Genomic DNA, 26,614 nt, shown 5'->3' with positions numbered 1-26,614 from the left:
ATATGATATTTTGAATTCATAGTCATATATATATGAAAAGAGTTGTGGAAGAGAGAGGGTTCCCATTGTTTGAGGGACTTTGTATATATGTGTGTTTGCACTGTAATACTTAACTAGTTTTGATTTCTTGATTTTTGTAGTAGATATTTTTCATATAGAAGAAATGTCCTATGTTGTTATGGCAATAGATATCTGTTTTGTCACTATTGCATGTAGATACACTTCTTCCCTCATCACAGCCTAGTAGCTTGGGGTTTTCGCTTCAAGATAAGGCTAATAAATAATATTTTTTGAATTGTATACCAAACCAGTGACCGATTAATAAGCTTACTGGTTCAGTTGTTTTCAGTCACTCAAATTCACTTTATTTGGTTATTTAAAACCATAAAAGCATACTACATTAAAATCACGATAAAATGTTCCTTGAAAATATAACAAAAACACGATCATCACAAAATACAGAGAAATCAGAATCTGAATCGTCAAAATACATTTAATTAAATGTAAAATATACTAAATAGCGGTCCTTCTTTTTTTCTGTATTCTGACTGCTGCAGTTAAAAAACTAGCTATGTTAAAGATTTCCCATACATTAGACAACATTTGCAGATATATAAAAGCAGGTCTAGTCTGTATAAAACCTTTGCCTTTTAAAATAGGTAAAATGAACCGATTTCGGATGTGCAAAGAGTGCTCACAAAATAAGACAACATGCATTGAGTGGAAAAATTAATTATCACATGTGCAAACATTCAGGTCCTCTGGCTTCTGCCAGCCCATTGGTTCTGCAAGGAGTAAATGTAGTTGATTCAATCTAAATCTCACCAGGAGGAAACAATGATGGTTGTTAGTAACTATATTTAGATACGGTTCAATTGATCGTGAGGTGGATAACAGCTGATGTTTAGTTAATTCTACAGCCTCTCTATCCATTTCTGATAATTGCAGGTACATACTTTTAGCCGGGCGCATGTCCTCCTTTCGAAGTTTCTCTGGGGAGCTAAATAACTCTGGTCTCCCCAAATAAGATGCGGTCCTGTTCACGTAACTTAACCAGGGGATACTATTTGCTCTGTCAAGAGCTAAACAATCGCGAATGATATCGCGGTTCATCGCAAGCTCTGGGTTTATCAAATGCTTATCCATTTAAGTAAAGGTTCCATACGTCAAGTATCCGATATGAAACCTAGACCTGTTTCTTGGTGAATAATATAAGTAGCTGTTGATTGTGGCACAGATAGAAGACTCCTATAAGATGTATTTTCCACTATTTAGATATCGCCCGCTACTCTGTATCTCCAGAGATCTGACCCATAACTTGCTATAGCCAGGCATTTAGCCCTATAGGTGTTTAACATTGCATGCATTGGCTTCAATCCCAATCTATGTGCAAAATCTAGAACAGCAAAGGTACATCTAGCCATTGCATTTCTGTTGGCTTTCATTTGTGGGACCCATGTACCCTGCTCATCAAATAACACTCCTAAATATAAAAACGACATCACCCGTGTTATAATGTTCAATTCACAATAGTGAGTTGTATATTTCTTGGGTTTTACCCCCATAACCATGGTGTGACACTTTGAAAAATTAACATCCAAATCCAAAGCCTTCATAAAAACAGCAAACGATGTTAAAAGATGCTGTAGGCCAATTGCCGTTCTAGCTAAAAGGGCGTATAGGAGAGCTGGTATTAGCTGCTCACCTGCACGAGGAATGTCCAAGCTAGCACCCATTAAAACCGTATCTAAATTATTAATATATAAAGTAAATAAAAGTGGGACTAGGTTGTTTAACAATGCAATCCGACAGGTCACCACTTTTTCTGTTCTGCTCTGCCTTGTAAAGACATGTGAAACCTTATCTTACATAATAATGAATTAAGATAGAATCTTATTTTCATGCGATAACAAGATGAAACAAGGTGGCCAAACAGAAAGTCAGCCAAGGGACTATTTCTATCACTCTTTTGTGTATGTTAGTTTTGTGGCTGTCTGTCCACTACTGTTTCAAACTCACATATTCATTATTTAGCATTTTCCAATCTATTCTCACTATCTTTTAGCTACTAAATCTCTGATTTTGAAGCTGATGATTCCTAGAATTATTACGGCTGGTATAAAGGCAAACAACATAAGAAAGTCCATGGTGAATCTGGAGGTTGCCCCGGGATAGGTTTTTTCGATGAATTCATTACCATCGGAAAATAGGCAGGACGGTCCAGTGCTGTTGGGTGCACCTGCAAAAAATAATTAAAAAGAAACATTTAAAGAACTCTAATGACAAGCTTATTTAAACTTGCATTGCTGTGCATTTTTATTAAATGGGGTTCGCAACTACCCACCTAAAGAAATAATCACAACCCTTGTCATGGTGAACCCTTAAAGACACTAAATTAACCTGATGTCAACTCTGTGGTAGCTATGACACAGAGCAGACAAGCGTACCTTGGGGCAATGTGTAAAGTATGTATGTGCTACCAAAACAGTAATAAAGTCAAAATGCAAAACAGTAAATATCCCAAACTGAATTATAAAAATAGAGTAATATATAATAATAAACAAAATAAAATCCAATAAGGGTAACCGGCTATATGAATTTAAAAAGTTTTAAGTACAAATAGCACCAAGAAGAATAACTTGTGAATGCTAGTCATTGGTCAGGGTAGCCTGGGACTTAGTCACAGTTCAGCACTGGTTGCCATGGAGCAGGCTCTTCCTGGTCAAAGATTTTCCAATCTAATTTTAGTCCTTCAAATCCCAATCCACTCAAAAGGTGTGAGATAAAGGCCAACAGCAGGCTCCAGCCAGGGCCATTTGCAGGAAAAGCCTCTTGTAGCTTGTGTTTTTGTAGCTTGAACAGGTGGTCAGTCATATGAGCCTTGGAATCCACTGGACTAGCATGTAGAGGAGTGGCATACACTGGAATCCTAGGTACAAGAGTGAGTGGATCCAGCCTTTCAGGTCTCTTCTTAGGTCAAAGACAGCATGTTTAGTCCTCTTTTGATCTTCTTCAGGTCCAGGAGTGTCCTGAAGTGGGTGCCTGGAGATGACACATTAAGGCCTGGCACAAGCGGAGGGATTGACTCCTAGACACTTCCTAAGCAATGGGGTAAATGTTCCAGAGGCCAACCTTATCCACGTGTGCATTTTCAGGATGGTGAAACTCTTCGGCCACACTAAGCGTAAGTTCCTGAGGTGTGTGTAGATTGTACTATGGTAATGCCTATCCTTCCAAATTTAACACTAAAATCCAGTTTGGGGTCACCACTGTACTCACAATAAACCCAACCCACAGACAGAAGCCAAGTAGATTCCCAGCAACTATACAGTAGATACACAAGAATTGTCTTGGTATCCTGTTTCCCTTCCTTTCACGTGCGCCACTAGTGTTATATGTAAATCATGAAGGAAGAAGTTTGATGGGACAGAGAAGGTCCTTCCGCAACCAGACAGTGGATACACACGAAATATAGTGTGCCCCAAGGTTTTATGTAGAAACCGAGCAGACAAGTCAAATGGGCTTAGACACTCAAGCAAGATTTGATACTGTAATGTCAAAAAGGATGTTCATAGTCTCTACCCTGAATACTCTCTGTGGCTCAAATGGGTCATCTATCCCCATTCCGGTCAACCTTTTGTTTGTTCCTGGAAAGCATTTCACACCTTTTTCACTCTTATTCAAATGCTAATTACTGGCTGGCAGAGCAAATGCAAATTTAGCCTCCGGGTAATTCAGGCTGGGAAAAGGTAACTTTATTAAAGTTACTTTTTCTCAATATTTATTAAAAATCCAGCTTCATTATTGAATTGGATTTTTACTAACTATTCAATAATTACATTTTTTGCTAGTTCCATTTGCAAAATACATTGTTAGGATTTTAATCTGTATCTTTGTTTTCTGTTTAGGACAGCGAGGCCTGTCATAGTGAGTAATAGCTTTTGGGTGCTGGTCACTGTAAGGACATGTTAACATTAGATTCCTACATATCCTTGCATTGTGCCTTGTGGGCTAAAAGTCCTACATAGAGGTGACTTATTAAAATTTAAAAGGGAGGTTCTGACCTGTCAAAAGAGTTTATTTTGACTGGTCAAACTGCAGTGTTTAAACTGTCACAGTCAGATTACACTAGTAGGCCTAAAACCATGATTGCACAGCCACTCTAGTAGGTGGCACAATTAGTGCTGCAGTCCACAAGTGACATTTAACTTACAGGTCCTGGGTACCCTTTATATCATATAAATGGGACTGATAGGTAAGTTACATATGCCATTTAGAAGTATATGAATTTCATCGTGAGGAAAAGAGGCGCCAGGCACTTTACCTCTGGTTAACACGGGTAAAGTGCACAGAGTTGTAAAGCCATCAAAGATATAAGGTCCTACAAAGGGCGAAATATCTGAGGTGACTATGCAGAAAAGGTGGATTTACTGCATGCTTTAAAAAAATTGGTACTCCAAAGAATGAACTGTTAAACACATAGTCAAAGGCCCTGATCACAGTAAACCTTTAAGGTGGGCAACCTCTACAAAGGAAAATTGTTCCATTGTTAAACACAGAAATATATCATATAAGTGGTGGCAAGCCAATCAACTTCATGCATGAATATATTGCTGATTAAAAATGTTGGCACAACCAATATCCATCTTGATTAGAAACAATCCATGCCAAAGAACAGCAACAGCTCACACACTTTTTGCAGTAAACCAGTTTCCTAAGGCTACCACGTTTTAATAGAGGCAAAAGGGCCTAGAATTAATTCAATCCAATTAAGATTTCTGCCACTGAAGTTGTGGTCTTTGTTTCCCATAATTAATTCCCAATGAAAATTATATATCCATCCAAGGTGGCAGCATACCCAAGAACAGTTCATATATTTTCGCCACAAAAACATGAATATCAAGACTTCAATCGAAGAAGTAGTATATTGAATAAAAACTGTGTTAAATGCCTTTCATCTTTAGATATACACATCTGAGCCACCCTCTTCTGGTGATTATTCCAAGAGACGTTTGCCTTCTGTTGCTAAATCTCTTTTTGTTGGCCATAGAACTCTGTATACTTTACCCTGCCATGCAGGGGTAAAGTGCTTGTGCTCTCTTTTTTAAACATGTTAAAACTTACATACATCTGATAGACACATTTATTTTGCCTCTAAGTCCTTACTGTATGGTACCAGTTGAGCCCAGTGCCTGCAAATCAAACTCTACTAGTGGGCTGCATTACACTCATTGTACCACCTACTAAAGTAGCACTCTGAAACATGTCTCCAGGCCTGCCTCTGCAGCCTTGGTCCGCAGTTTTAAACTGTAATTTCCAACTGGCAAAATAAACCTTTTGCCAGGGCGCATCCTTTCTTTTTAATGTGTATAAGTGACTCCTACAGCAGGTGTTTGAAGCCCATTGAGCAAGTTCCATGGTATTTAAAAATGAGGACCTGTATATTTAATGTTTTACATATACTGGCAATGAAAAACCTCCAAAGTAATTTTTCACTGTGGCAAGAGTGGCTAACTTATAGATTAGCACTAGTTTACACAAGTGCTAAATTCAGCTTGGGTGCAGCTTGAAAGGAGGTATGTACACAATGATTATTATTAGGCTGGGTTGGCTGCATATAGATATGCACACAAGTGCTACTCAAGTCCACCACTGGGCAAATGTTGTTCTAGGGGAAGACTTTAATACAGTCAAGGAACCTCCGATGAATACTAGGAGCACTTGAGCACCCCGTAAATCAATTTTCTTGAACGTATGGTCCCGCTCCTTGGCTTTCTCAGATGCATGATGGGTGTTGCACCCTAATGGCAGGGAGTTTACATTTTACCATTCTCACAAATCTTAATACAGGTTAGATTATGTTTTCCTGTCTGCAGTGGACATGACTAAGCTAGTGGTGGCCCAAATTCTTCATGAGGCCCTAACTGACTGAGTTAAGCTTTGAACGCCTGTTAGACTAAGACTGGGTTGTAGATGTTGAGGTTCTGGTGGTTCCAAGATGCAACCTTTGGCGATTTCCTTAGATCGCATATCGTTAACTGTCTTTAACTAAACACAGGCATGGTTCACTCTCCAACTTTGCCATTGGAGGCATTATACCTACTATTGAGGGTACTTCCAAATTCATATCTAACAGCGGCTAAAAAGCGACATTTTGAAACTCTACATTTAGATGTGGCGATAGACTGGGCTGAGGGAGAACAAATAGATCCCTGGAGGGCCAAATGAGGCACCTGATGGAGCTGATGCGGTTGTCACTCCAACAAATCTTGTTGGATTCTACTTCCTTGGTCTATACAGCAACACAATATCAGATCTATGAGGTTGGAGACAAGGCAGTGAAGCTGATATACTCGATGGCGCATATAGAGCAGGAGTTTAGATTGGTCCCTAATATTCTCTCCCATTCTGCACAAATTCTTACCAACCCACAACGGATACTCAGGAATTTGCATGTTGTTATGCAGGGTGAATTGCACCACTGGCTGAACAACATAATCCGATCATAGGTAATCTGATAAGGCCCAGACTTCAAATTCTGCCTGTGTGCAAACACCAACTTGCACAGGGATTGGAATAATCCCCACTACTATGATTTGGGGTCATAGAGGTGACAAGGATCTCTAGAGAACAATGCTAAAACAAGGCATAAGTGTTTATCAATGCAAGACAATGATTCATTGTTGGCGAACAGTAATTTTATATATCGTATCAACAGATTGTATATAGCTTATATATATATACATATATATATATATATATATATATATATATATATATATATTAAAGCACTGGGCTTTTCTTGAATTTACTTGTCAGCTTGTAAAATACTATAATAACGTAGAAAACTTACCACATGCAAACTTTACATCATAAAATTCATTGAGCACTAGAAGTTCGCAGGCATACTTTTGGTATGTAATGTAACTTAGTAGTTGAAATACTTGTGGCATTTCTTGTAAACTCCTGCAACAAAACACACATGAGTAAATACACTGAAAGTCACTGCTAAACTACTACTAGCAATATCTTTAAATGTATGTGTTTGTTAAGAAAGCCATTATTACCTACTGGCGGTCGCCAGTAGGTAGTTATAGTTAGGATCGTTTTCAATAGGAAATCCGCAACATTCTATTGGGAATAACTTTGGCGCCGAATGAGGGATCTGCCTGTAATTTTCCTTAACTTTGCCTCGCTGCGCTCTCCTTCCCTGAAAGTTTCGGGGGGATCCGTCAAGCGGGGGCCGAGATAAAAGGGGGGTCCCAATACGTGTTTTCCCCATGTTAATTTCCATAGGGCGGTTGGACTCACTTTTAGCCCGAACAGCTGAATGGATTTCCACCAAACTTGGCAAAATTGTAGGTACTGGTACCCCGATGTGCCTTTGCTATGTCTCAAGATATATGCTGCAGTGGTTTTTACGAAAATTAAGTTTGAAAAAAAATATATTGGGCTACATTGGGCTATATATATGTTAGAGCCCAAATGTAGCCCAATGTAGTCCAATGTAGCCCAAAGATGGCCACCAGAGACAAAAAAAAACAAATGTAGCCCAAATATCAGCCAGATGTAGCCCAACTATAGCCCAATGACAGAATGTCCCAGAGTGTTCGAAAGAACAACTAGAGCGCTAACAGTCTTACTTATGACAAAAGTATGGCACACCTGAAGTCATCTTGATTGGAATAAAGTGTTAACACTTAAAACATTTAATTTGCAAAGGAACAAAATGAGGGGGTTCATTTTGCCATAGAAATTATGATTAGTGCTGAAGAACGAAAAATTAGGGCACATTTTGAGTGACTTCTCAAATCCTCTTATATTTCATTAAAAAAATTCTGATATGCAGTCTCCCAAGATGGCCACCAGAGACAAAAGAGCCCAAATGTAGCCTAAATATCAGCCAGATGTAGCCCAACTATAGCCCAATGACAGAATGTCCCAGAGTTTTCTAAAGAACAACTAGAACGCTAACAGTCTTACTTATGACAAAAGTATGGCACACCTGAAGTCATCTTGATTGGAATAAAGTGGTAACACTTAATACATTTAATTTGAAAAGGAACAAAATGAGGGGTTTCATTTTGCCATAGAAATTTTATATATATATTCACTGGAAAAACCATAGGTTTCACACCAGTTATAGTTAGGTGGAAATGTTACTCGCATAAAACCATTGAAATTCCCACATTATAGTTAGTTGGACTCACTATAACTTGCGCGTGCAATGCACTGCGGATGACGTCACATATTACATCACTCATGACATGGTCAGTGACATCACTCATGACATCACTGATGACATCTCAAATGACATCACTGATTACATCATCCAGTGAATGTGTATCTTTCTGAAAAATACATATTTTTGATAAATGTTGATGGAAGAATAAATGGGTAAATAAATGTCTAAATGGATGTTTTTTTGTGTAAAATTGATTGGTTAACTGACTTATTAAATGTATCTTAGTGAATACATATATTAGTGAGTAATGTTTAAATATTTAAATATCTGTATCTGTGTCTCAATTTGTGTATAAGTGGCTGCATGGGTTGGTGAGTAGCTACATGAGTGTGTATATGGGTTATTAGTTGTTTTTTTGAGTATCAGTATCAGTGTCTGTATGGTTCGGTGGGGGATATTACTTAGGGCACAGATGCATGAATGAGTGACTCACTATTTGTATGTATTTTGAAGACAGCATGTGTGCAAGACTGTATGGGTGGATGATTGTGTGTATGGGTGGGTTAGTGAGTATGTGTTTTTATAATTGATTGTTTAAGAGAGTAAATATGTTTCAGTTTCTGTAGAAGTATGTGTAGTGGTGTGTATATAGCAGTATAATCAAGTAAATGTTTTTTTGATAGTTTATTTGCATGTGTGAATTTGTGTGTGAGTAACTATATGGATGAGTATTAGTGTGTAACAGGATCTATAGGTGTATGAGTACATATGATGAGTAAGTACATGCATGAGTGACTATATAGAACTGTTGGTGAATGAGTGGATGTGTATGTAGATGTTGGAATTACCTAATAAGTTGTTGTAATTGGTATTGGTTTCTCCTTTTTTAAGAAAATGTTAGTTTCTATTTTTGAATGTGTGTGTCAAAGGTTATTTTATGCTGATAGGAGGTCTGCCACTTTGTCACAAGGATGTTGTCATCAGTGATGCCATTTGAGATGTCATCAGTGATGTCATGAGTGATGTCACTGACCATGTCATGAGTGATGTAATATGTGACGTCATCAGCAGTGCATTGCACGCGCAAGTTATAGTGAGTCCAACTAACTATAACGTGGGAATTTCAATGGTTTTATGCGAGTAAAATTTCCACCTAACTATAACTGGTGTGAAACCTATGGATTTTTCAGTGAATATATATATATATATATATATATATATATATATATATATATATATATATATATGTGTTACAAAAGATTCCCAGCGCCAGTCTGGTGGGGATAGAAGTTGTGAACATTTTGGTATCATAAAAGCTGAATCTTGTGGGAGTGCAAACACTTATTACCCCCTATAAATGTAGGGCAGTTAATTGGCCAGATCGCATACATGTTTTAAAGGAAATTACCTTTCCCTGGTTCACACATGGTTATCACGGTCTTAGAAAGAAATGGATCCATGCCTATCTGTATTGCTGTAATGTGCCTGATCACTTGATTTAACACACTCTATCATGAATAGTTTCAGTGGCTCACAGCTGTTTAAAATGTTAACAATTATTCAACTATGACACTATTATTTCATGGTTTTAATATAAGTTACTAACGATGAGAACGCAAAACAAATATGACCTGCTGGTAGTACAATGCTCCACAGAAAAATGTAAAGGGCCACTTTAAGCCTTAAATCAAAGAATACACCACACTCCCACCATCAAACTTCACTAAATAAACTAAATTTGAGGGGGAATTTATATTGACATTGACAGTGGCTACACAACAAAGACTTGAGTGGGGAATTCAAACGTTAAGGCATACCCTCACTCTCATCTTTCACCACTGACTAAATCAATTAACCTTAACTCCTGCCCATTCCACATTTCCAATAAAATATCTGTTTTCTAGAATTTCATTACTACTCACCACCACCCATTGTAATAGATAACATACATGGAGCTATGCCGAGTGTAATATGCTATTTAGTACCATTGTTGAGTGTGGGAGGATTAATGACTCAAGTGCTGAAGCCTTGGGCAATTCATGATGCCCCTCGCCTCAAAAAGGTAATAAATAGCATATTGCACTTAGTGAATCTGACTCTATGGTTTATGAAATGCCTTGTTCAACTGCAGGAGTTGTAAGAGAACCTATGTAATCACTATCAGAGCTGAAGGTGTAAAATCATGCATTGTGATGCAATCACAGCAACTAGGACTTTTGTGCATGTCCTTGGTTGCTTTCTTTTGTAAAAATCATTATAGAATGGAATCTTTAAAGGAATAAAGCAGTGTTTTCTCAGTTCACTGTAGCTGTGCTATGTGTTAATAACATGGAATTTGACATTTGCACAGCGGTAAGAAATGTTTAGATGTGCAATTATTATTACACTTGTTGCAAATAATGAACATTGGGATACATTCATTGAGGATAAATAACAGATAACCATGTATTACGGTCCGTGATTCCCATTCAGCGCTTCTGGTGGCTTCATAAACCCCAAGGGCAAAGGCTGAGCAGTTTGTTAATATCATATATGTCATTGACTCACGCAGGTGTAGCGCCAATGTATAGAGTTTTAAATATTGACTTACACATATATCAGCTCCACAGTATAGACTGCACCTATGTTGTAAAGTTAAGTAGATATGCAGCTAGAATAGCAAATGTATACTTCCCTATGTATGCTTAACTTGCCGAAATGGCTGTAGTCGATGTTTCTATAGTAGATATGTTTTACATACAACCCTCTCACATCTCAGAAGCAGCATCTACAGCCCAACTCAAGAGTTCTCATATACTCGACCATGGAATTCAGCACTGCAAGACTTTCAAATAATGCCCTGCAACATGCAGACATTTGCCCTTAGGAGGTCAGGCATTAATCAGCTGACCTATCATATCATGTACGATTTCAGCATTTCTGTAACCCTCAGTAATGGACTGGCCATTAACCTTTTTTGGGCAAACACACGGTTACCCATCTATACAAATGGCTTCTGGGTTGGTTAGCTGCTAATTTCGGATTCCTGTCCACTGTGTGATCACTTTGAATCCTTGACTTCCCAGCAACTCAAGGACTAACTCCCTCAGCAGAGAGACGGTACGTTAATGCTTTATTAGTATCCCTAATAACAAAGATATTGATAAAGCTGAAGTCTGCATTGACCCTACTGTGCATCCTTCCTAGTAACTCAAGTAAGCAAAAATGGTCACTTTCCAGGAATTTATTTACAGCTTAAGTTCCAATAGGGTTTATTTTAGCTGCAGGCTTGTCGAACAGGGCCAACTTATCTGCAGAGATGACAGTGCACAGGACTATTGGTGCAAAGAGCTGCCAGTGTGCACAACAAGCCAAAATGCAATGGGGTACACTTGCATTTAAATATTTAATAATAACAGGGCAATGTGTTTGGAAACAATGCATGAATCTATTACATTGCTACACATGCCTCTTTATCAATGGGACTAATATTTTCTGTGTCAGACCACGCAGGCCCAGCAGGATTCACAGTGTTTAGTGTGTAGAGATGGATATTGTAGGAGTATACAAAATGGGCTGCACCTGCATCCATCTCAGTCTGATGTAACTGTAAAGATACTTAGTTTCTCTGCATGAATTCCACCAATTACCTCAAAACACTGAACCTCAATAAGGTGAACCACATATCTGAACCGTGATTTCCTTGGTCGTAAAAAGAGGCCCATAAAATTTGAATTATATTTTCTTCTCTTGTAAAATTACCACAGCTGCTCTAATGAAAAGGCCTGATTCACAAAAATTAAGAAGAATATAGGCTGATATTTCCACCTCTGTCTGAATGTTCTCGTCCTCCGTTTAGCTATTCACCAATATTCCCAGGAGTATGTCTGGAATGCTACACAAGGGAAGGTCCTTGGGTGGTCAGTTGATTTTTCCTGTGTGATGCTTTTCCCTCTGTGTGGAATAATCAAATGTGGAGGACTCTGCATAGGGGACATAGGATTCCCTGTACAATGTTTTTTTCCTCAATGGCTAAATTATTTTCCCCGTGGAGAAAGTCCTTCCCCCTACACACCCGGCAAATCTGGGACTGACCCCTTCCCCACCCACCCTATGAAGGGAAGGGCAGTACTCCAGCTAGATGCAGGCATAGATCTCTGACAATTTTCAATGTGCGAAAGGGTTGAAGAGGAGCTTGAGAATTACCACAAATGCACATTCTCGTGGGCATTCCCAAAATTCTAGGCACGCCTTGGAGTGAGTGGGATTTATGGCCGGGGAGATTAATGCCCTCATAAATTGGCTTGTGCCTTCCAAAAATCCCTTTGCTAATACTTTTCAGGCATAAATACATTAATTCAGTCATACACATGTGTACGGCCAGTGCTTAATTTGAGCCGGTGGTTTCTGGTGCTGGGAAATTACATTTAATTGTTAACACCGGCACTTATCACAGTTCACCATATGGTGGTGCTGTCTGTTTAGTTCTGTATGAAGCACATCAGTTTACCAATCAAATGCACATTTAATAAAAATAATTCTAGAGTGTCTAGGCCATTTTTACTGTTTTGGGTGTCCATGAATTGTTCAAAGTGTCACATTTATATGAATGGGATGTTTATTATGGAGTAGAGGAATGTGGAAGCGATGGCAGTTCCAGTCGGCAGTGCAACTTGCTGTAGTCACGATTTGCTCCGCGCACTCTTGTGCCCACCACCAGGTGATCTACCTGTGGGACTCTCCAGTGTTGTAAAAAACTTCTGGAACATCCCCTCCATCCATTCCCAATCCTTACCGGGTTTGTGTAAGCCAGTCTGCTCATTCTTGAAACTCCATTTGCTATAATTCCCTGTGCAATACATCGTCTCCACCCCTGCAGGCCACAGAAGGGTGGAGGGATTCAGCACACCTGTGACTGGCAAATGCTAGCCTGCTCATATCTGATGTATGGTATCATTGTGAGCCCTTTTCGGCCTCAGTTCCCTTCACTCCAGCAGTGTTCCTGTTTGGCTTTCCTTTTGTTTCCTGAGCTTTTGCTATCCTTATTTTCACAGTTCATAGACTATAGTGATTCCTTGTTTCCTGTTCCTGAGCTGTAACTAATTCCTTTGATCCTGAGCTAGCACTGCCTACAGCGCTCCCTTGAACTCTGAGCCTGCACTTTTAGTGCACCCTGGACTCTCTCTTTCTGGATATACCGTATTCCCTGTGCCTGGTATCTTTTCCTTTCTTCCAGTTCCGAGTTTGCTACCTTCCTGTTCCTGCTGTCTTGGATTCCAGTGTCCTTGTGTGGGTGTTTCTTTCTGTCAGCCAAGTGTGTCCTTTGTTTCCCCTTCTTTTCTGTATACACTCCTCATTTCTTGCTGTTTGTCTGTCGTGGCTGTGTATTTAGTTCTACGCCCTTGTTGTTACCGCCTTGCGTGTTCCTGTTTCATCGCCAAAATCCATTGACACAGCTGACAACCAGGTGACATTTCTTGTCCACTGTGGGTATTGTCTTTGTATTACTTTTATGACATCACCATAAGTGTCAGCTCCACAGACCATGCCTGTGCATGTATATCCTACATGTGGTTATTTGCTGTCAGTATCCGTAACAACAGTTGTGGTTGAAGAACTTACTGAGGTTCAGTTTTACTGTGTGGAGCTTGAGTGTTTTCCCCACATTTCCTTTATTGTTAATGTTATATATATATATATATGAGATAAAAGATGTTAACGTTATGTATATATTTTGAACGCCCGTCCTGGGTGTTAGTCTGAATGCCAACTTGCCTCATGAGTTTCTGTTCTTTCTGAGCCTTAACACTCTTGTCCCCTTGTACAGAGCTTAACCTTTGGTTCCCCTTTCTCCTCTGACTCTGTGTGATCTTTGCCAGCTCTGTACCCAATATTCTGTCTACTTTGTCTTCCCTTTCACCAGTCTTTGCTAGAGTTCCAGAAAACATAGGCCTCGAGTTATGCCTTGGGCCCTGGTTAATTTACAAATTAAGCACTGTTTATGGCCAAATTTGCCTTTGCTAAAAAGGCCCACAGTATTTGAGAAGTGTTAGCACAGTAAAGTACTCAATGTATATGGTGTATTGGCAGGAACCTTTCTTTGAAATGGCGACTTGCCCTTAAAAAAATGTTTGCTATTTCCACTTACGGTTATCGAGTCGTACCTTAAAATACCTGCTCCAATGAGAATTCCTGAAATGTTTATCAACGTCACACCAGCATTCACTATATTTGGATTATCAACGACTGCGAGAAATACAAGCGTAAAAAATTCCCCAATCAGATGAAGCGCTAGGAGGATGACGAAGAAAATTCCAAATCTGGCAATATCTGCAACCAGTCCAATGATCCTGTGAAAAGAGAACAGTAAAGATAGAAATAATAGATATGAGCAACCGATGAACACCCTGCTGACGAGAGATCAGCTTCTAATCTTAACTTTATCAACTGTTGCACAGGGCATGCAGTCAAGAGTCTCACACACAACCTTTTACAGCAGTCAGCACTGAGATACCAGTGATACAAGTGTGGCATAAAGGCTCTGTCTAGGCCGTCTAGGTATTTTATTGACACTATATAAAGGCTCAGCCTTGCCAAGAAGAGCACTGAAACTTGATTTCGAATGCTGGATGGAGTGGATTATGTTTTGGGCGACTGTGAGTAAATACTAGCAACAAGTGACCCTGATCTTTGAATCCGGATTGATGGTTCGAAGGACAGACCGCCTTTCTGCTTTGAGTACAGTTGTCACCTGTCCAATATCTGTAGTCAGCATTCTCATGTGAGGCTTTTAGCCAGCACTCTGCTTGCTTTCAGGCAACTGATCCAGACGTGCTGGGATTTGGTTTCACTTTTCTCATTGTAAGTCATAATAACCTGGTCCTTTATAGCGCTTTATGGCACGCTTTTCTAGTTTGTAAGTGCTACATGTAACAGACGTTGCTAATACTTAATTTATTGATACTTAATTTACAGACCCTAAAAGAATGAGGTGATTTTCCCACATTTAAGATTGTTCATTGGACAGCACTGAAGATGACAGCAACTAGGGGTACAATAGCTGTGACGTGTTACCAGTTGTTAGCCTACAGGCCCCATAACACACAAAGGACTACTCACAGAAGTATTTATGAGTATGGTAAATGGTACTACAGCAGTACTCATTTATGTACTCTTACATGACTTTATGAATCAGCATCAAAATATCCAACTTCGTTTCAGGAAAAAGTCCAAAGAGGGCACAGTCCTTTCTCTTTGTACTAACTGTACAAGAATATTCCAATTTTATTCCTGTTGTAGATGTTTTGGAGCCAATTTATAAAGGCATGTAAGAGTGTGTAAATGAGTACCACAGGGGTAATACTTTACTTAAAATGCCTTTGTGTATAGGCCCCCTTTGTGCTGTATGTGAATTGGACAGTACTGTCTCAATATCGCCATCAAGATGTGGATAAAGGTGATAGCTCTGTGTACATAACACCAGCAGCAGGTACCCTAAGATATCAAGTAGAAGAACAAAGCATTAATAGTGATCTATGTAAATGAGGTGTATTTCAAAATTTATAACATAGGACTAAACCCATTCAGTGGCAGATTTGAGCGGTTCACTTGGTCCTATATTTTCTTTTACATCTTTTCTGCAGGTTCACTAAAATGAGTCTGCGTTCTGTGCGGATGCAAAATCGAAAACATCACCTTAGTGTGTAAAACAAAAGAGAAGTGACAACTTATTTTGCAGTGTTTGATAGAAAGATAGCTTTGTTCAACCATTCAACTCAGAACACCAACAGTTATCTATAGAACACTTATATCCAAAGTGATTTACATAGAACTCTTTCACCCAATTAAAATAGGTATACATTTTACTGACCTCAGAAGTACAAAAAGCTAATCTGAAAGGATCAAGATCTGTGACCTACAAATCACACACTTCTCAACAGGGAGCACCCTACTCACTGCACTATCTTACACAGACTTCATAAGGTGAATGACATAACATTGATTCTAAAATATCGTCACAAATATTGTGTCAAAAATATTGAATGGCAAATATAGAAGGAAAGAATATCATGTTTTATACATATAATATCCTTCTTAACAATATAGTTGTACATAATATCTATAATATTGTCTGCTAACTTAGGGCCCGATTCCGATCTGGGTCGGAAAGCTCTCCGACCAAGCCGGATCCGGAGTGTTTTCCGACCGAGCCGGACTCCTGCAGTCTGACCGAGCGAGTACGATGCGGCCACATGCTGCCAGACTGGGTTCGGTCGGACTCCCATAGAAGTCAATAGGAGCCAGTAGTACGACGCGTTCATGGGCTCCATTGACTGAATGGGTATGGCTCGAACAAAGGCACCCCCTACAGTGGGCACGCTTCAGTGCCATCCGCACCGTACAGGCCTGTGTTGGGGAGGGTCTCCCCCTGTGTCTAAGTCATAAGGCTGCGGGTGACAGGAGGTATGACGGGACCCCCAAAGGCAACTTCCCGGACATTTTGCGAGCCAGAAACTTCGGCTCGAACCGGTTGTCTGCCGCGTGCTTCGTACTGGCTTGGTCGTAAATCGCAAACATTGCACGGCACGGTTTGCTTACGGAAGAGACGTACGGAGCGATTCGGACCCAGAAACTATTTGGTCCGTGATTTTCGTGTTGCTCGCATCGTACTTGCTCGTACTTGCTCGCTCGTACAGCTGTACGAGTCGGGCAGAAAACACGCGAACGGCTCGTACTTTTTCTGGCCGGATCGCGTTCAGTGCACTTCCGAGCGTGATCGGAATCGGGCCCATAAATATATATTACTTATTATATGAACTTTTGATGTTAATATTACTGTTTATTTAAATATAAATATAGTTTATAATTTTTAATGTGTAATTTAATGTGTATTTACAATTTTTATAATTAATTAGTCATTTATAATTTAGCAACAGGTTGTAGCAGAAATGGGGTGGTAATAAATTACTGTTTTCTTTTTTTTAAATACATTTATGCATCATTTTGGTAAGGTTGAATTAGTAATTTATATTTTCATTGTGGCATTGTGGGTTATTGGGTTTGTAGGAGAGAATATATATATATATATATATATATATATATATATATATAGATAGATATGGTGCACACCAGGAGTGTCGACATTTAATTTCTTATTGCTAACACGTTAAACACCAGACAGAAGAGTTTCGCATGTTATATATTTATATATATATATATAGATATATATATATATAGGGAATTAATCACTAAAACTAGATCAATGTGAAAAGAAAGAGCCTCACCAACCCAAGGTCAACTAAGGGGTTTTAACAATAGCACTTCAGCACTTTAAGGAGCACATAGACATTTTTCTTAGCAAATTTTCAATAGGCAAAGAGGATTATGGGTGAGTAAGTTCATGGCATCACATTAGACAGGCTGCATGAGGTTGCATCAGTTAAAACATTGTATATAGTCCATTTCACAGGCTTAAATATTACATTGTATATAAAACTAGCTTGCCCGTCTCGCGTTGCTGCGAGCTTAGAAGAAAGTAAATTTAAGAAAACTTGTTATGATAACATTCAATTTACATTGTGTCATTTTCATTGAAACGTATGCATTTTAATATGGAAAACATTTTAAAGTGTTGTTTTATTTCAGTTAATTTATTCGAGTGCTTGTGGATACACGTTTTTTTGGGGTTTTCCGTCTGGTGCGTACACGAATAAATCAGAAGGTTTTCTGACGCGTGAGCTGGCCACATACAGTTGTCCATGTGAGAAGCACGGATTCTCCAAATCTAGTCCACACACTTGCAGCGATTGTCCTTGTGCTTTGTTGATGGTCATTGCAAAAGCGAGTCACACCGTAAACTGTAAACGTTCAGTATTGGAAAGATTATGAGGGCCCTGGGGTGCCAGGGGGCTGATATTTAACAAATTTTTTTTTTTTTTGCCAGAAACCTTCGCGGGAGTGTACTCAACAACTTTTAACATTTAAAAAAAAATGTTTTTGTCGTTTCCAGAAACCTTCGCGGGAGTGTACTCAACAACTTCCCAAAGTTTCATGTCGATCGGATGAATGGTGTAGTAATGCATTAAGGACAAACGGACATACTTTTGTTTTTATATATATAGATTAAATGATATTTATGTTTCCGATACAGTTTACATGCACGTAGCACTTTAATAATTCTCCAAGGTTGTGATAGGTAACTGTTCCATTGGAGAACTATGCACAGGCATAGGGCCCAAGAAAAGGTTAGGTACTGCAATATAAGTAGCCAACAACATGTTAGGATAAAGCAGTAAGAAGATTCAATTGTTTTGTAAATGCATTTAAGCAAGCATCAAACTTACATGAAATAGTAAATACAAAAATACTTTTCTGAATTTTAATACCAACTTTACTAATATCTAAGATCGATTATCTACAATGTGTTTAAGAAATTGTTATACAACATAATGAAATGTATTCCTTGTACAGCAATGTTTTAACTATGTTTTGATTTATACATGCACTTTACAATATACTCATGTATAAGAAGTTCTAGACTTATAAGCTATATCCTGTATATTATACTTGAAAATGTCTTTTTTCCATGTCAATGCCTGAGTCTTATCATGTGATGTTTAACTACACTATATATCACAGATCTGGAGTGTACCTCGGTATGTGAACAAGCCCAACGAGGTGGGCGAAACGCATCATCTGGCATCCAAATCTCTTGAATAAATTAGAGCAACAGCATTAAGTGGCATTCGTGTTCCCGTTTCCTTGCTTTGCAGTGTGGCGCGATTTTCCATTTATATAGATATATATATATATATATATATATATATATATATATATATATATATATATATATATCCACCCAAAGTCGGCGAGGAAGCAAGGATGGCCGCTAACAGCGGCGGGCCGGGACGGGATCGCCACTCCCCCCTATTCCACAACAATCGTTCCACTCAGTCTCACAAGAACGACGTCCAGGCCAACAGCTCTGTTCAGGTATTGTGTTTATAAGGCCTTATTAACCTTTTTGAAAGTGAAAACATAACACAAGAAAAAACAAACAAAGGAACTCTGCGTAGTTTCCAAGTTCAAGAGGAGAGCTGCTCTTCTTGGAGCGCATCTTCAACACCAGCAACAAGAAGAGAGTGCATGCACTTCTGCACTGTTTAGCAGTGGTAACGTGCACAGAGTCTTAAGGCCAATAAAACAAGATCAGCAAAAAAGGAGGAGTAAGGCAAACAGTTTGGGGCAACACCACTCTAAGTGCAACTGGTCTAAAACATAGGATTAGCACACTGTTCAGCGAGCAAGAATAGCAGCTAAGCTTTTTGTCAGTTCAGTTCAAACGTCTTTATTCGAATATTTCATCATAAAAGACATCCATAACAGGGTATACCACAAGAGAATAAAATATAATATAAAAATACCACAATATTATCACAAGAAAACATGATAAAATACATCATAGATCACCATAATTAATAAAACAGTATTAAATCAGAGATAGACGTGAGAAAAAAAGATAATAATAAAACCGTTGATTCAATCAATTAACACATGGGTGCCTACTCTAATAATCCACATCCACCTCAAAAATTTGGCAAACGAAATTGCCACAAGTTCAGATGTATTAGTCCTCAACAGCCAAACTGCGTCCTGCGCCACCCGGGTTCCCGAGGTTTTACAAATTGGTTTCAGCCACTTTAGCCGGGGCGATCTGTAGGCTGGGCAAACAAAAAGAACGTGGCCTATGGTTTCTTTTGAGCCCCTACACCAAGGACAACATTCATTGGACTGCCCCCGCCATTTGGATGTAAAGGATCTTACTGGCAGCGACCCAATTCTAAATTGATGGTATAATTTCCTGTCGCTACTCTTCGTAATAAGATCCCAATAATCCTCCAATGAAAGATCCAATTTGTGTGTCAGCAATCTACCGGTCAAAGTGGGAAGGTTAGACTGAATAACAAGTTTATTTCAAAGAGACGCCCAATATAATGGTTTAAAATCCCTTTTTGATGGAAAAATACTAATGTCTGGCACATGCCAAAGTTGGCCAAGGCCCATATTTTCCAGGATGGCTCTTACAGTTCTAAACCATGGGATGTTATCTGAGCCTAATATGGATCTTAGCTCAGCAATTTCATTAGCAAATCGGGCTAGTTCGGGAGTAGTCCATATTCTTCTCCACAAAGCAACAGTCCTAAACCGGGCAACATCATCAATAGAATGACAACCTAAGTCAAGTAGCAAAGGTATCATAGGACTAGATGTGGGCAGGCCAACCAAGTTGCGCAAAAATTTATATTGAATCTTGACCAAAGCGGAGAGATTCGCATGGCCCCACAAGTCCGCGCCATACAAAATGGCCGAACTTATTTTAGCGTTATATACTTTTAATTCTGGGCCAATCCTTTTCGTAAGGGAGGATCTCTGTTCCTTGATCAAACACCCGGTCAATTGCGCAAACTTTAAGGAAAGTGCATTAAACTGCACTTTCCATCTAAACCTACTATCCAAAACCATCCCAAGGTAGGTCATGGACTCCACCTGCTCTAACTCTTGACCATTCATGCTAACCCTACCCTTCAGTGGCTTGCTTTTGGTAAATACCATGAATTTAGTTTTGCTTACATTAATCTGAAGGTCGTTGTGTATACAAAATACCTCAAATCTATCTAAGGCAGTTTGGAGCCCCTTCTGCGTTTTAGAGAGGATGAGAGTGTCATCTGCAAAGATGAGAAGTGGAAATTTATCTCCGCCTAGGGCCGGGGCGTCTGTTGGAGTGTTCGCAAAATACTGCACGACCCTGTTAATAAATAACAGGAACAGCGTCTGTGCAAGTACACACCCCTGGCGAACCCCACGGGTTACAGGGAATTTCTTGGTGACCTCCCCCTGCATACCCCATCTAACCTGGGCAAAATTGCCCTCGTGAAGGCGTATGACAATATACAGCAAATCATGCGGCATTCCCATAGTTCTCATGGCTTCCCATAACTTATGTCTAGGGACGAGATCAAAAGCTGACTTGAGATCTACGAATGCCGCATAAATAACTCCTCCACCCAGGGTGACAACCTTCCAATAGATTAAAAAGAATCTAAGCACCTGGTCGATGGTACTGACACAGGGTCTAAACCCAGCCTGCATGGGAGATAAAACATTCTCGAGGTCCATCCACGCATGGATTCTTGACAACACCATCCTCGCAAAACTTTTCTGTATTGCGTCTATTAAGCTGATAGGGCGATAGTTCCCAGGTACGGACCAATCCCCTTTTTTAAATATGGGTAAGATTTCTGCCCCTCGCCAGGAATCCGGAATGGGAGCCCTATTTACAGTGGCCTTAACTAATATGGTAAGGTATGGCACCCAGTTCGAGGGGTCATATTTAAATAGATCCGCAGGGATACAGTCCATGCCGGGAGACTTACCTGCCTGAACTAGTCCCAACGCAGTCTCTGCATCCTTGTTAGTAAACATACAAGTTAAACACGGACTATATGGCAATAGAGGTTTAGGTTCTACAACAATGACCGATGTAAGGTCAGGACACCTAAACTGTGATTCAAAGTAATTCACCCAAACTTCCACTGGCACATGATTCAATGGAACTTGGGAGTCTGTGGAGCTACCCCATTTGATAATCTGCAAGAACTTATTCTGATTCCCGGCCTTGCAAAACCTTTTGCCATTTTTGCAGCAAAAAATTAAGCATAGGATTAGCTAGTGATATTCATACCAAGCTGAGTAATGACACAACTATTTTACCACTCCAAGCAGAGTATTACAGCTTTGGATTGGTAAAATACCATCCAAGCTAACCTGCCGTATTATGAGATAGGTGTATTGGCTCTGCAAAGAATGTGGCCAAACTGCCACCAATGCCGATGGGGTCGCGGTCAGGGAAAAGCAGCTGCCATAGGGTGGTACATTCTACAGCACATGAAGAAAGAGGAAAATGCATCTAAGGTTTGTTTTTGTGCTGGAAGGTGTTCCTTCCTCCACAGAAACAATGCTGCCTGTAACGCAGGCCCCCTTGCACCATGGCGCAAAGGTGCCTGCATTGATACTAGGCAGCACTCAGTGCATTAGAGCATGAAGAGAGTAGGAATGTATCTTTTCTTAGTAGATATGGCTCATTCCTGCTTTCCCTCTGTCATGCAGCCCAGTGCAGCAGATTGTCTTGCTGTGTTGCTTTGCATGACATTATGATAAATCTAACTCTCAGGCTTGAGGCCCCATCATAGCACCTAGTTGACTTTGATGAATGTTAAAGAGAGACTCAATGTGAATATATATAAGGAGCTGTCCACACTACTAGCGCTTCTGGTCCTTTGCACCGCTTTTAAGCCCATAGATCCTTGATACTCAAAGCACAGATGGGGGGCCATATGTGGCACTCCTGACCTTTACATGCGTCCCCCTGGTCAACAGCAGCACTGTTTACTCAACTCAGCACTAACAATAATAATATGTTATATAAACAAGCAAGCATTTATTATTTAAAGGTTAATTGGTGTAAAAGAAAGGAAGTAACTAGGGTGTCCTGCACTGCTTAACCTTAGGAATACCTTCATTTTTGAAGACTTCTTGATTAGACTTCAGATTATGTAAGTGCATTGAGAAGCAATAATTTAATAGTGATAGTTTTCAAACATTAATTTAGAAACATTAAATATTTCCCCCTCCCCCCACCCTGACACCAATGCCAACACTTAACTAAGAGGCATGGCAGTCATATGCACTCTTTGGGTGACGTGTGTTCCTATTGTTCATGAACAACATTATAGTGCATCAAATATCAAACACAGGAAAAGGTTTTGTACAGCACACATCCTGAAGTCCTGTATTTCGAGGTCCTCTTATATGTGATAATGAAGAAAAGTGAAATAAAACAATTGCCTAGGATCACACAATTTGGTGAAGTGGGGAAGCCGGAATTAATCCCAAGTTTTCTAGTTTCACATTATTTAGTTCTTCCACTAGAGATATATGCTTCACTTAACCTACACTCATCTTACTACCAATACCCCCCACCTCGAACACCCCCTGCCCGACTGCCGCCCCTCTGGCATCAATGTGGCCCGGACACATCACAGAACAATCTTTTTGTCCCCTGGGAAAATGTTTGACAGTGCCCATGACATAGATCATGACATTCTTTTAAATTATCAGGAGTAGGTTGTTGGGGTCTCAGCTCCTACTCAAGTTTTGCCAGCCTTTTCTTTTCAGAAAGATCATCCTAATCATCAGGGATAGTATAACAGTGTCCATACTATAGCACCAAATTGCAGGGTTCCTCATGTCCACTCAAACCCCATGGCCTTCAGCGACTACATGAAACTTCCACATAACATGCTTGAAGCTCAGGCCTATGTTTCCACTTATATGCAAATGATACTCTGCCAGTCCCCCCCCCCCCGAGCTGTGAATTTACTTCTGACTCTTTATAAGTTTATATTACAATGTAAAAGCATGCACAGCCAAACAGCCAAATGTAGACTGCTGATCATTTGTAGGGGTAGAAAGCAGTCACTACAGTTGTCTTGCCTAGACTTTTTCCATAATTAATGTTGAATCACTTTAGGAAGCTCCTAGTTTGAAATGTTTGACTGAGCACAGTTCAGAGTTATAGTATGTGTAAAGTCAATGTTAAAGTATTATCCTGGGTCAGTTTAAGGCAGATGAACTTCGTTGCCTTTTTGTATCATGGTGAGCTTGCCTGCTGCACCATCGGCATGGTGACTCCAATGACTGTTGAATGTTATCTTCATTTCTCCCTATCAGCTACCGTCAAAGTCTTTGCCAGCTCCAAGCTATGACAGTGCTGCACCTCACTCACGTCAGAGAGCAGAACCTTGAACTCTTCCAGCGAGTTTATACAAATTGGTTACTTCTACCTGACATAGTGAATCTGAGACATACTTTAGACACCTGAATGCGCGGCCACTTACGATTCTGAAATAATTTTTAAACATGCATTCTGAATAAATATTTACAGTGCAAACAGATACATTACCAGCTGTCCCTTTCCACCATGCTCTGCCCAAAGTTTCTGTTTATTATTCACTTTTGTCTAGGTTTGAGGATAAGGTACCTGAAGAAAACTTGCCCATGCTGAAAATATGTAGTTCTCCCATAGTCATCCTTAGTGACTTCTGGGGGAGAAGCTAAAATGACCTCTCAACATCCGTATCTCTGCCATATCCTGTATCCTGGCTATTTATACCATATCGATAGTTTGGGGGTGCATTATCTACACCCGGGGGTGACAACCTCTGCCACATGGTGTCAATTAAGTTCAGTGAACGCTGGTAACGGGGACACTTTGTTGCATTGTTATTTAATGACGGCTATATTTTTGATTGTTATATGAAGTGTGATCATAATGCTGACTCACTTTAGATTTTATTTCCTGAGAGATAATTAAGACCTCCTATTAAAATCAGTACAGTGGTGGCGATGCAATACAATATATATATGAAGTGTAACTTATGTATCTATGGGCCTATGCCCAAACTGTACTTTGTAATATGTTTAGTAGTACTACAATAGTCCTGCGCAGAGATCTCTCCTTTCATCCCTTCCAAACAAAAATTGGTGGTTACCCCCTTAGTCCTAGCCAAATTGTATTATTGGAATGCCCTTTTTATTGGCATCCAGAAAAAATCCATTCTTAAACTCCAGATGCTGCAAAATGCCTCAGCTCGGCTTCTCTCTGGAATACTAAAATATCAATCAGTCTCACAGACCTTGATTTAGCTACATTAGGGTCCAGTGGCAAAAATAATTGAATTTAAGGAGCTTTGTATTGCCTTTAAGGCACTACATAATAGTGATCCACAACATCTTTGTAAGACATTTGTCTGGTACAACCCTTCTAGGAGACTGAGATCCTCAGAAGCTAAATACTTAGTAATGCCCAAGGTTAAACAAGCTGCATGGGGAGGCAGTTGTGTTTGGAAGGCTGCAAAATTATGGAACTCCCTTCCCACGAACAGAAGGAAGTGCCAAGATGTGATGTCCTTTCGAAAATTCCTGAATTCTTGGCTCTTCAAGCAGTAGACTAGCACTTTATCCCTTGGTCTGAATTCTCCTTCTTTCGCTCATGATAGTAGCAGTGCCAGGACACCTCAGAGCATTCGAGCGCTATATAAACTGCACCACGAATGCTATTCACAAACCTACGTGCAGAAATCGTTGTTTCCCTCCTATCTTTTTTAAGCAGAATTTTCCACCCCGGTACTAAAGGTCTTCACACATGTAGATATACATTATAGTAGAAAAATGGAAGGAACCTAGGGCAGTGGCTGGAAAATGGGAAATACTTACAACCAAATGGGAGGATATTAGTAAGGAGTATGGAGGGATATGGAGGTCTTTAGGGTGGGATATGCAAACACAACACCCATCCACAAAAGAGTAAGCCAATTTATATTCACAAACTTATCTTCAAAAGTTAGTACAGGAAAATAGGACCCATACCTTTTGTATATTTACTCCAATCCAACCTTGCAATAAGTCCAAAACTACACATGGCCACACATAGGTACTGCAACACTCTCCCATAGGAAATTATGCTCACATGAACGTGCCAAATGGAAACAAAAGAAGGGATATACTTGTGCTCAGGCTTTGCTTGCTGTGTTTCTCCAAAGGCTGTCCATGAAGAAGGGTGTAGCCCAAAACGCACCGGATCAGTGGAAAATAGCGAAAAAGTATGTCTGTTGTAGCGGCTTTCTTTAAAGAGCATATACCTACCTGAGAGTGCCGTTTCACCGAGGGGCAACTCTTTTTTTGTGGATTTGTCGTGGTCAGCCCGGCCACGGAATGGCACCACTGCAGGATTCAAGCAGGTCCGCCACTGTTTATTGGGACAGTAATCGGCGGAACAGGACGTGCCTTGTTGTATGGTGAAAGTGACTACATCAGACATTGGTGGTTTTATCAGGAACTCTGTTAAACTGGTTTCGCAGCAGCGCCCCAAATGGGGATGATATTTTCACAACCAGTCCCATAATGCATTAGGAGTGCTCACATGAGCGTGCCAAATGGTAAAAAAAGAAGGGATATACTGGTGCTCTGGCTTTGCTTGCTGTGTTTCTCCAAAGGCTGTCCATGAAGAAGGGCGTAGCCCGAAACGCGTTAGATCTGCGAGAAATAGCGGAAAAGTATGTCTGTTGCAGCGGCTTTCTTTAAAGAACATATATCTACCTGAGAGTGCGGTTTCACAGAGGGGCCACTCTTTTTTTATGCAGATATATATATATATATATATATATATATATATATATATATATATAGATATAGGTGTGTGAACAGGCTTAGATGTTGTAGGGTGTGCCATATAAAGGAGCTGCCCTCCACTAAACTTGGGAACTATTCCCAGAGATCCTTTCTTCCTGTTTTGCATAATTTATTCAGCACGCTAAGCCTGTAAAGGTATTG

The 26,614-nt window shown here is 39.8% G+C and overlaps 1 protein-coding gene across 2 annotated transcripts in view; it reads right to left on the bottom strand.

The window, feature by feature from the left end:
* Positions 1 to 342: 342 nt before the first annotated feature.
* Positions 343 to 26,614, bottom strand: part of ABCG5 (ATP binding cassette subfamily G member 5) — a 170,366-nt gene continuing 144,094 nt past the window's right edge. Inside the window, exons 11-13 of one of the 2 annotated variants that reach the window (XM_078649685.1) lie at positions 14,329 to 14,514; positions 6,854 to 6,966; positions 343 to 2,239 (exon numbers count right to left, since the gene is read on the bottom strand). In XM_078649685.1, the coding sequence (XP_078505811.1) occupies positions 2,055 to 2,239; positions 6,854 to 6,966; positions 14,329 to 14,514 (484 nt within the window). In that variant the 3' untranslated portion in view covers positions 343 to 2,054. Of the gene's footprint in view, positions 2,240 to 6,853; positions 6,967 to 14,312; positions 14,515 to 26,614 lie in introns of both variants that reach the window. The other variant, XM_078649686.1, reaches the window with a different exon arrangement.

The sequence above is a fragment of the Lissotriton helveticus genome, chromosome 6 (genome assembly GCF_964261635.1).
Source record: "Lissotriton helveticus chromosome 6, aLisHel1.1, whole genome shotgun sequence".
Lineage (NCBI taxonomy): Eukaryota > Metazoa > Chordata > Amphibia > Caudata > Salamandridae > Lissotriton > Lissotriton helveticus.
Note: the sequence above shows the minus strand (reverse complement) of the source record. Positions and strands in the feature narration are given on the sequence as shown.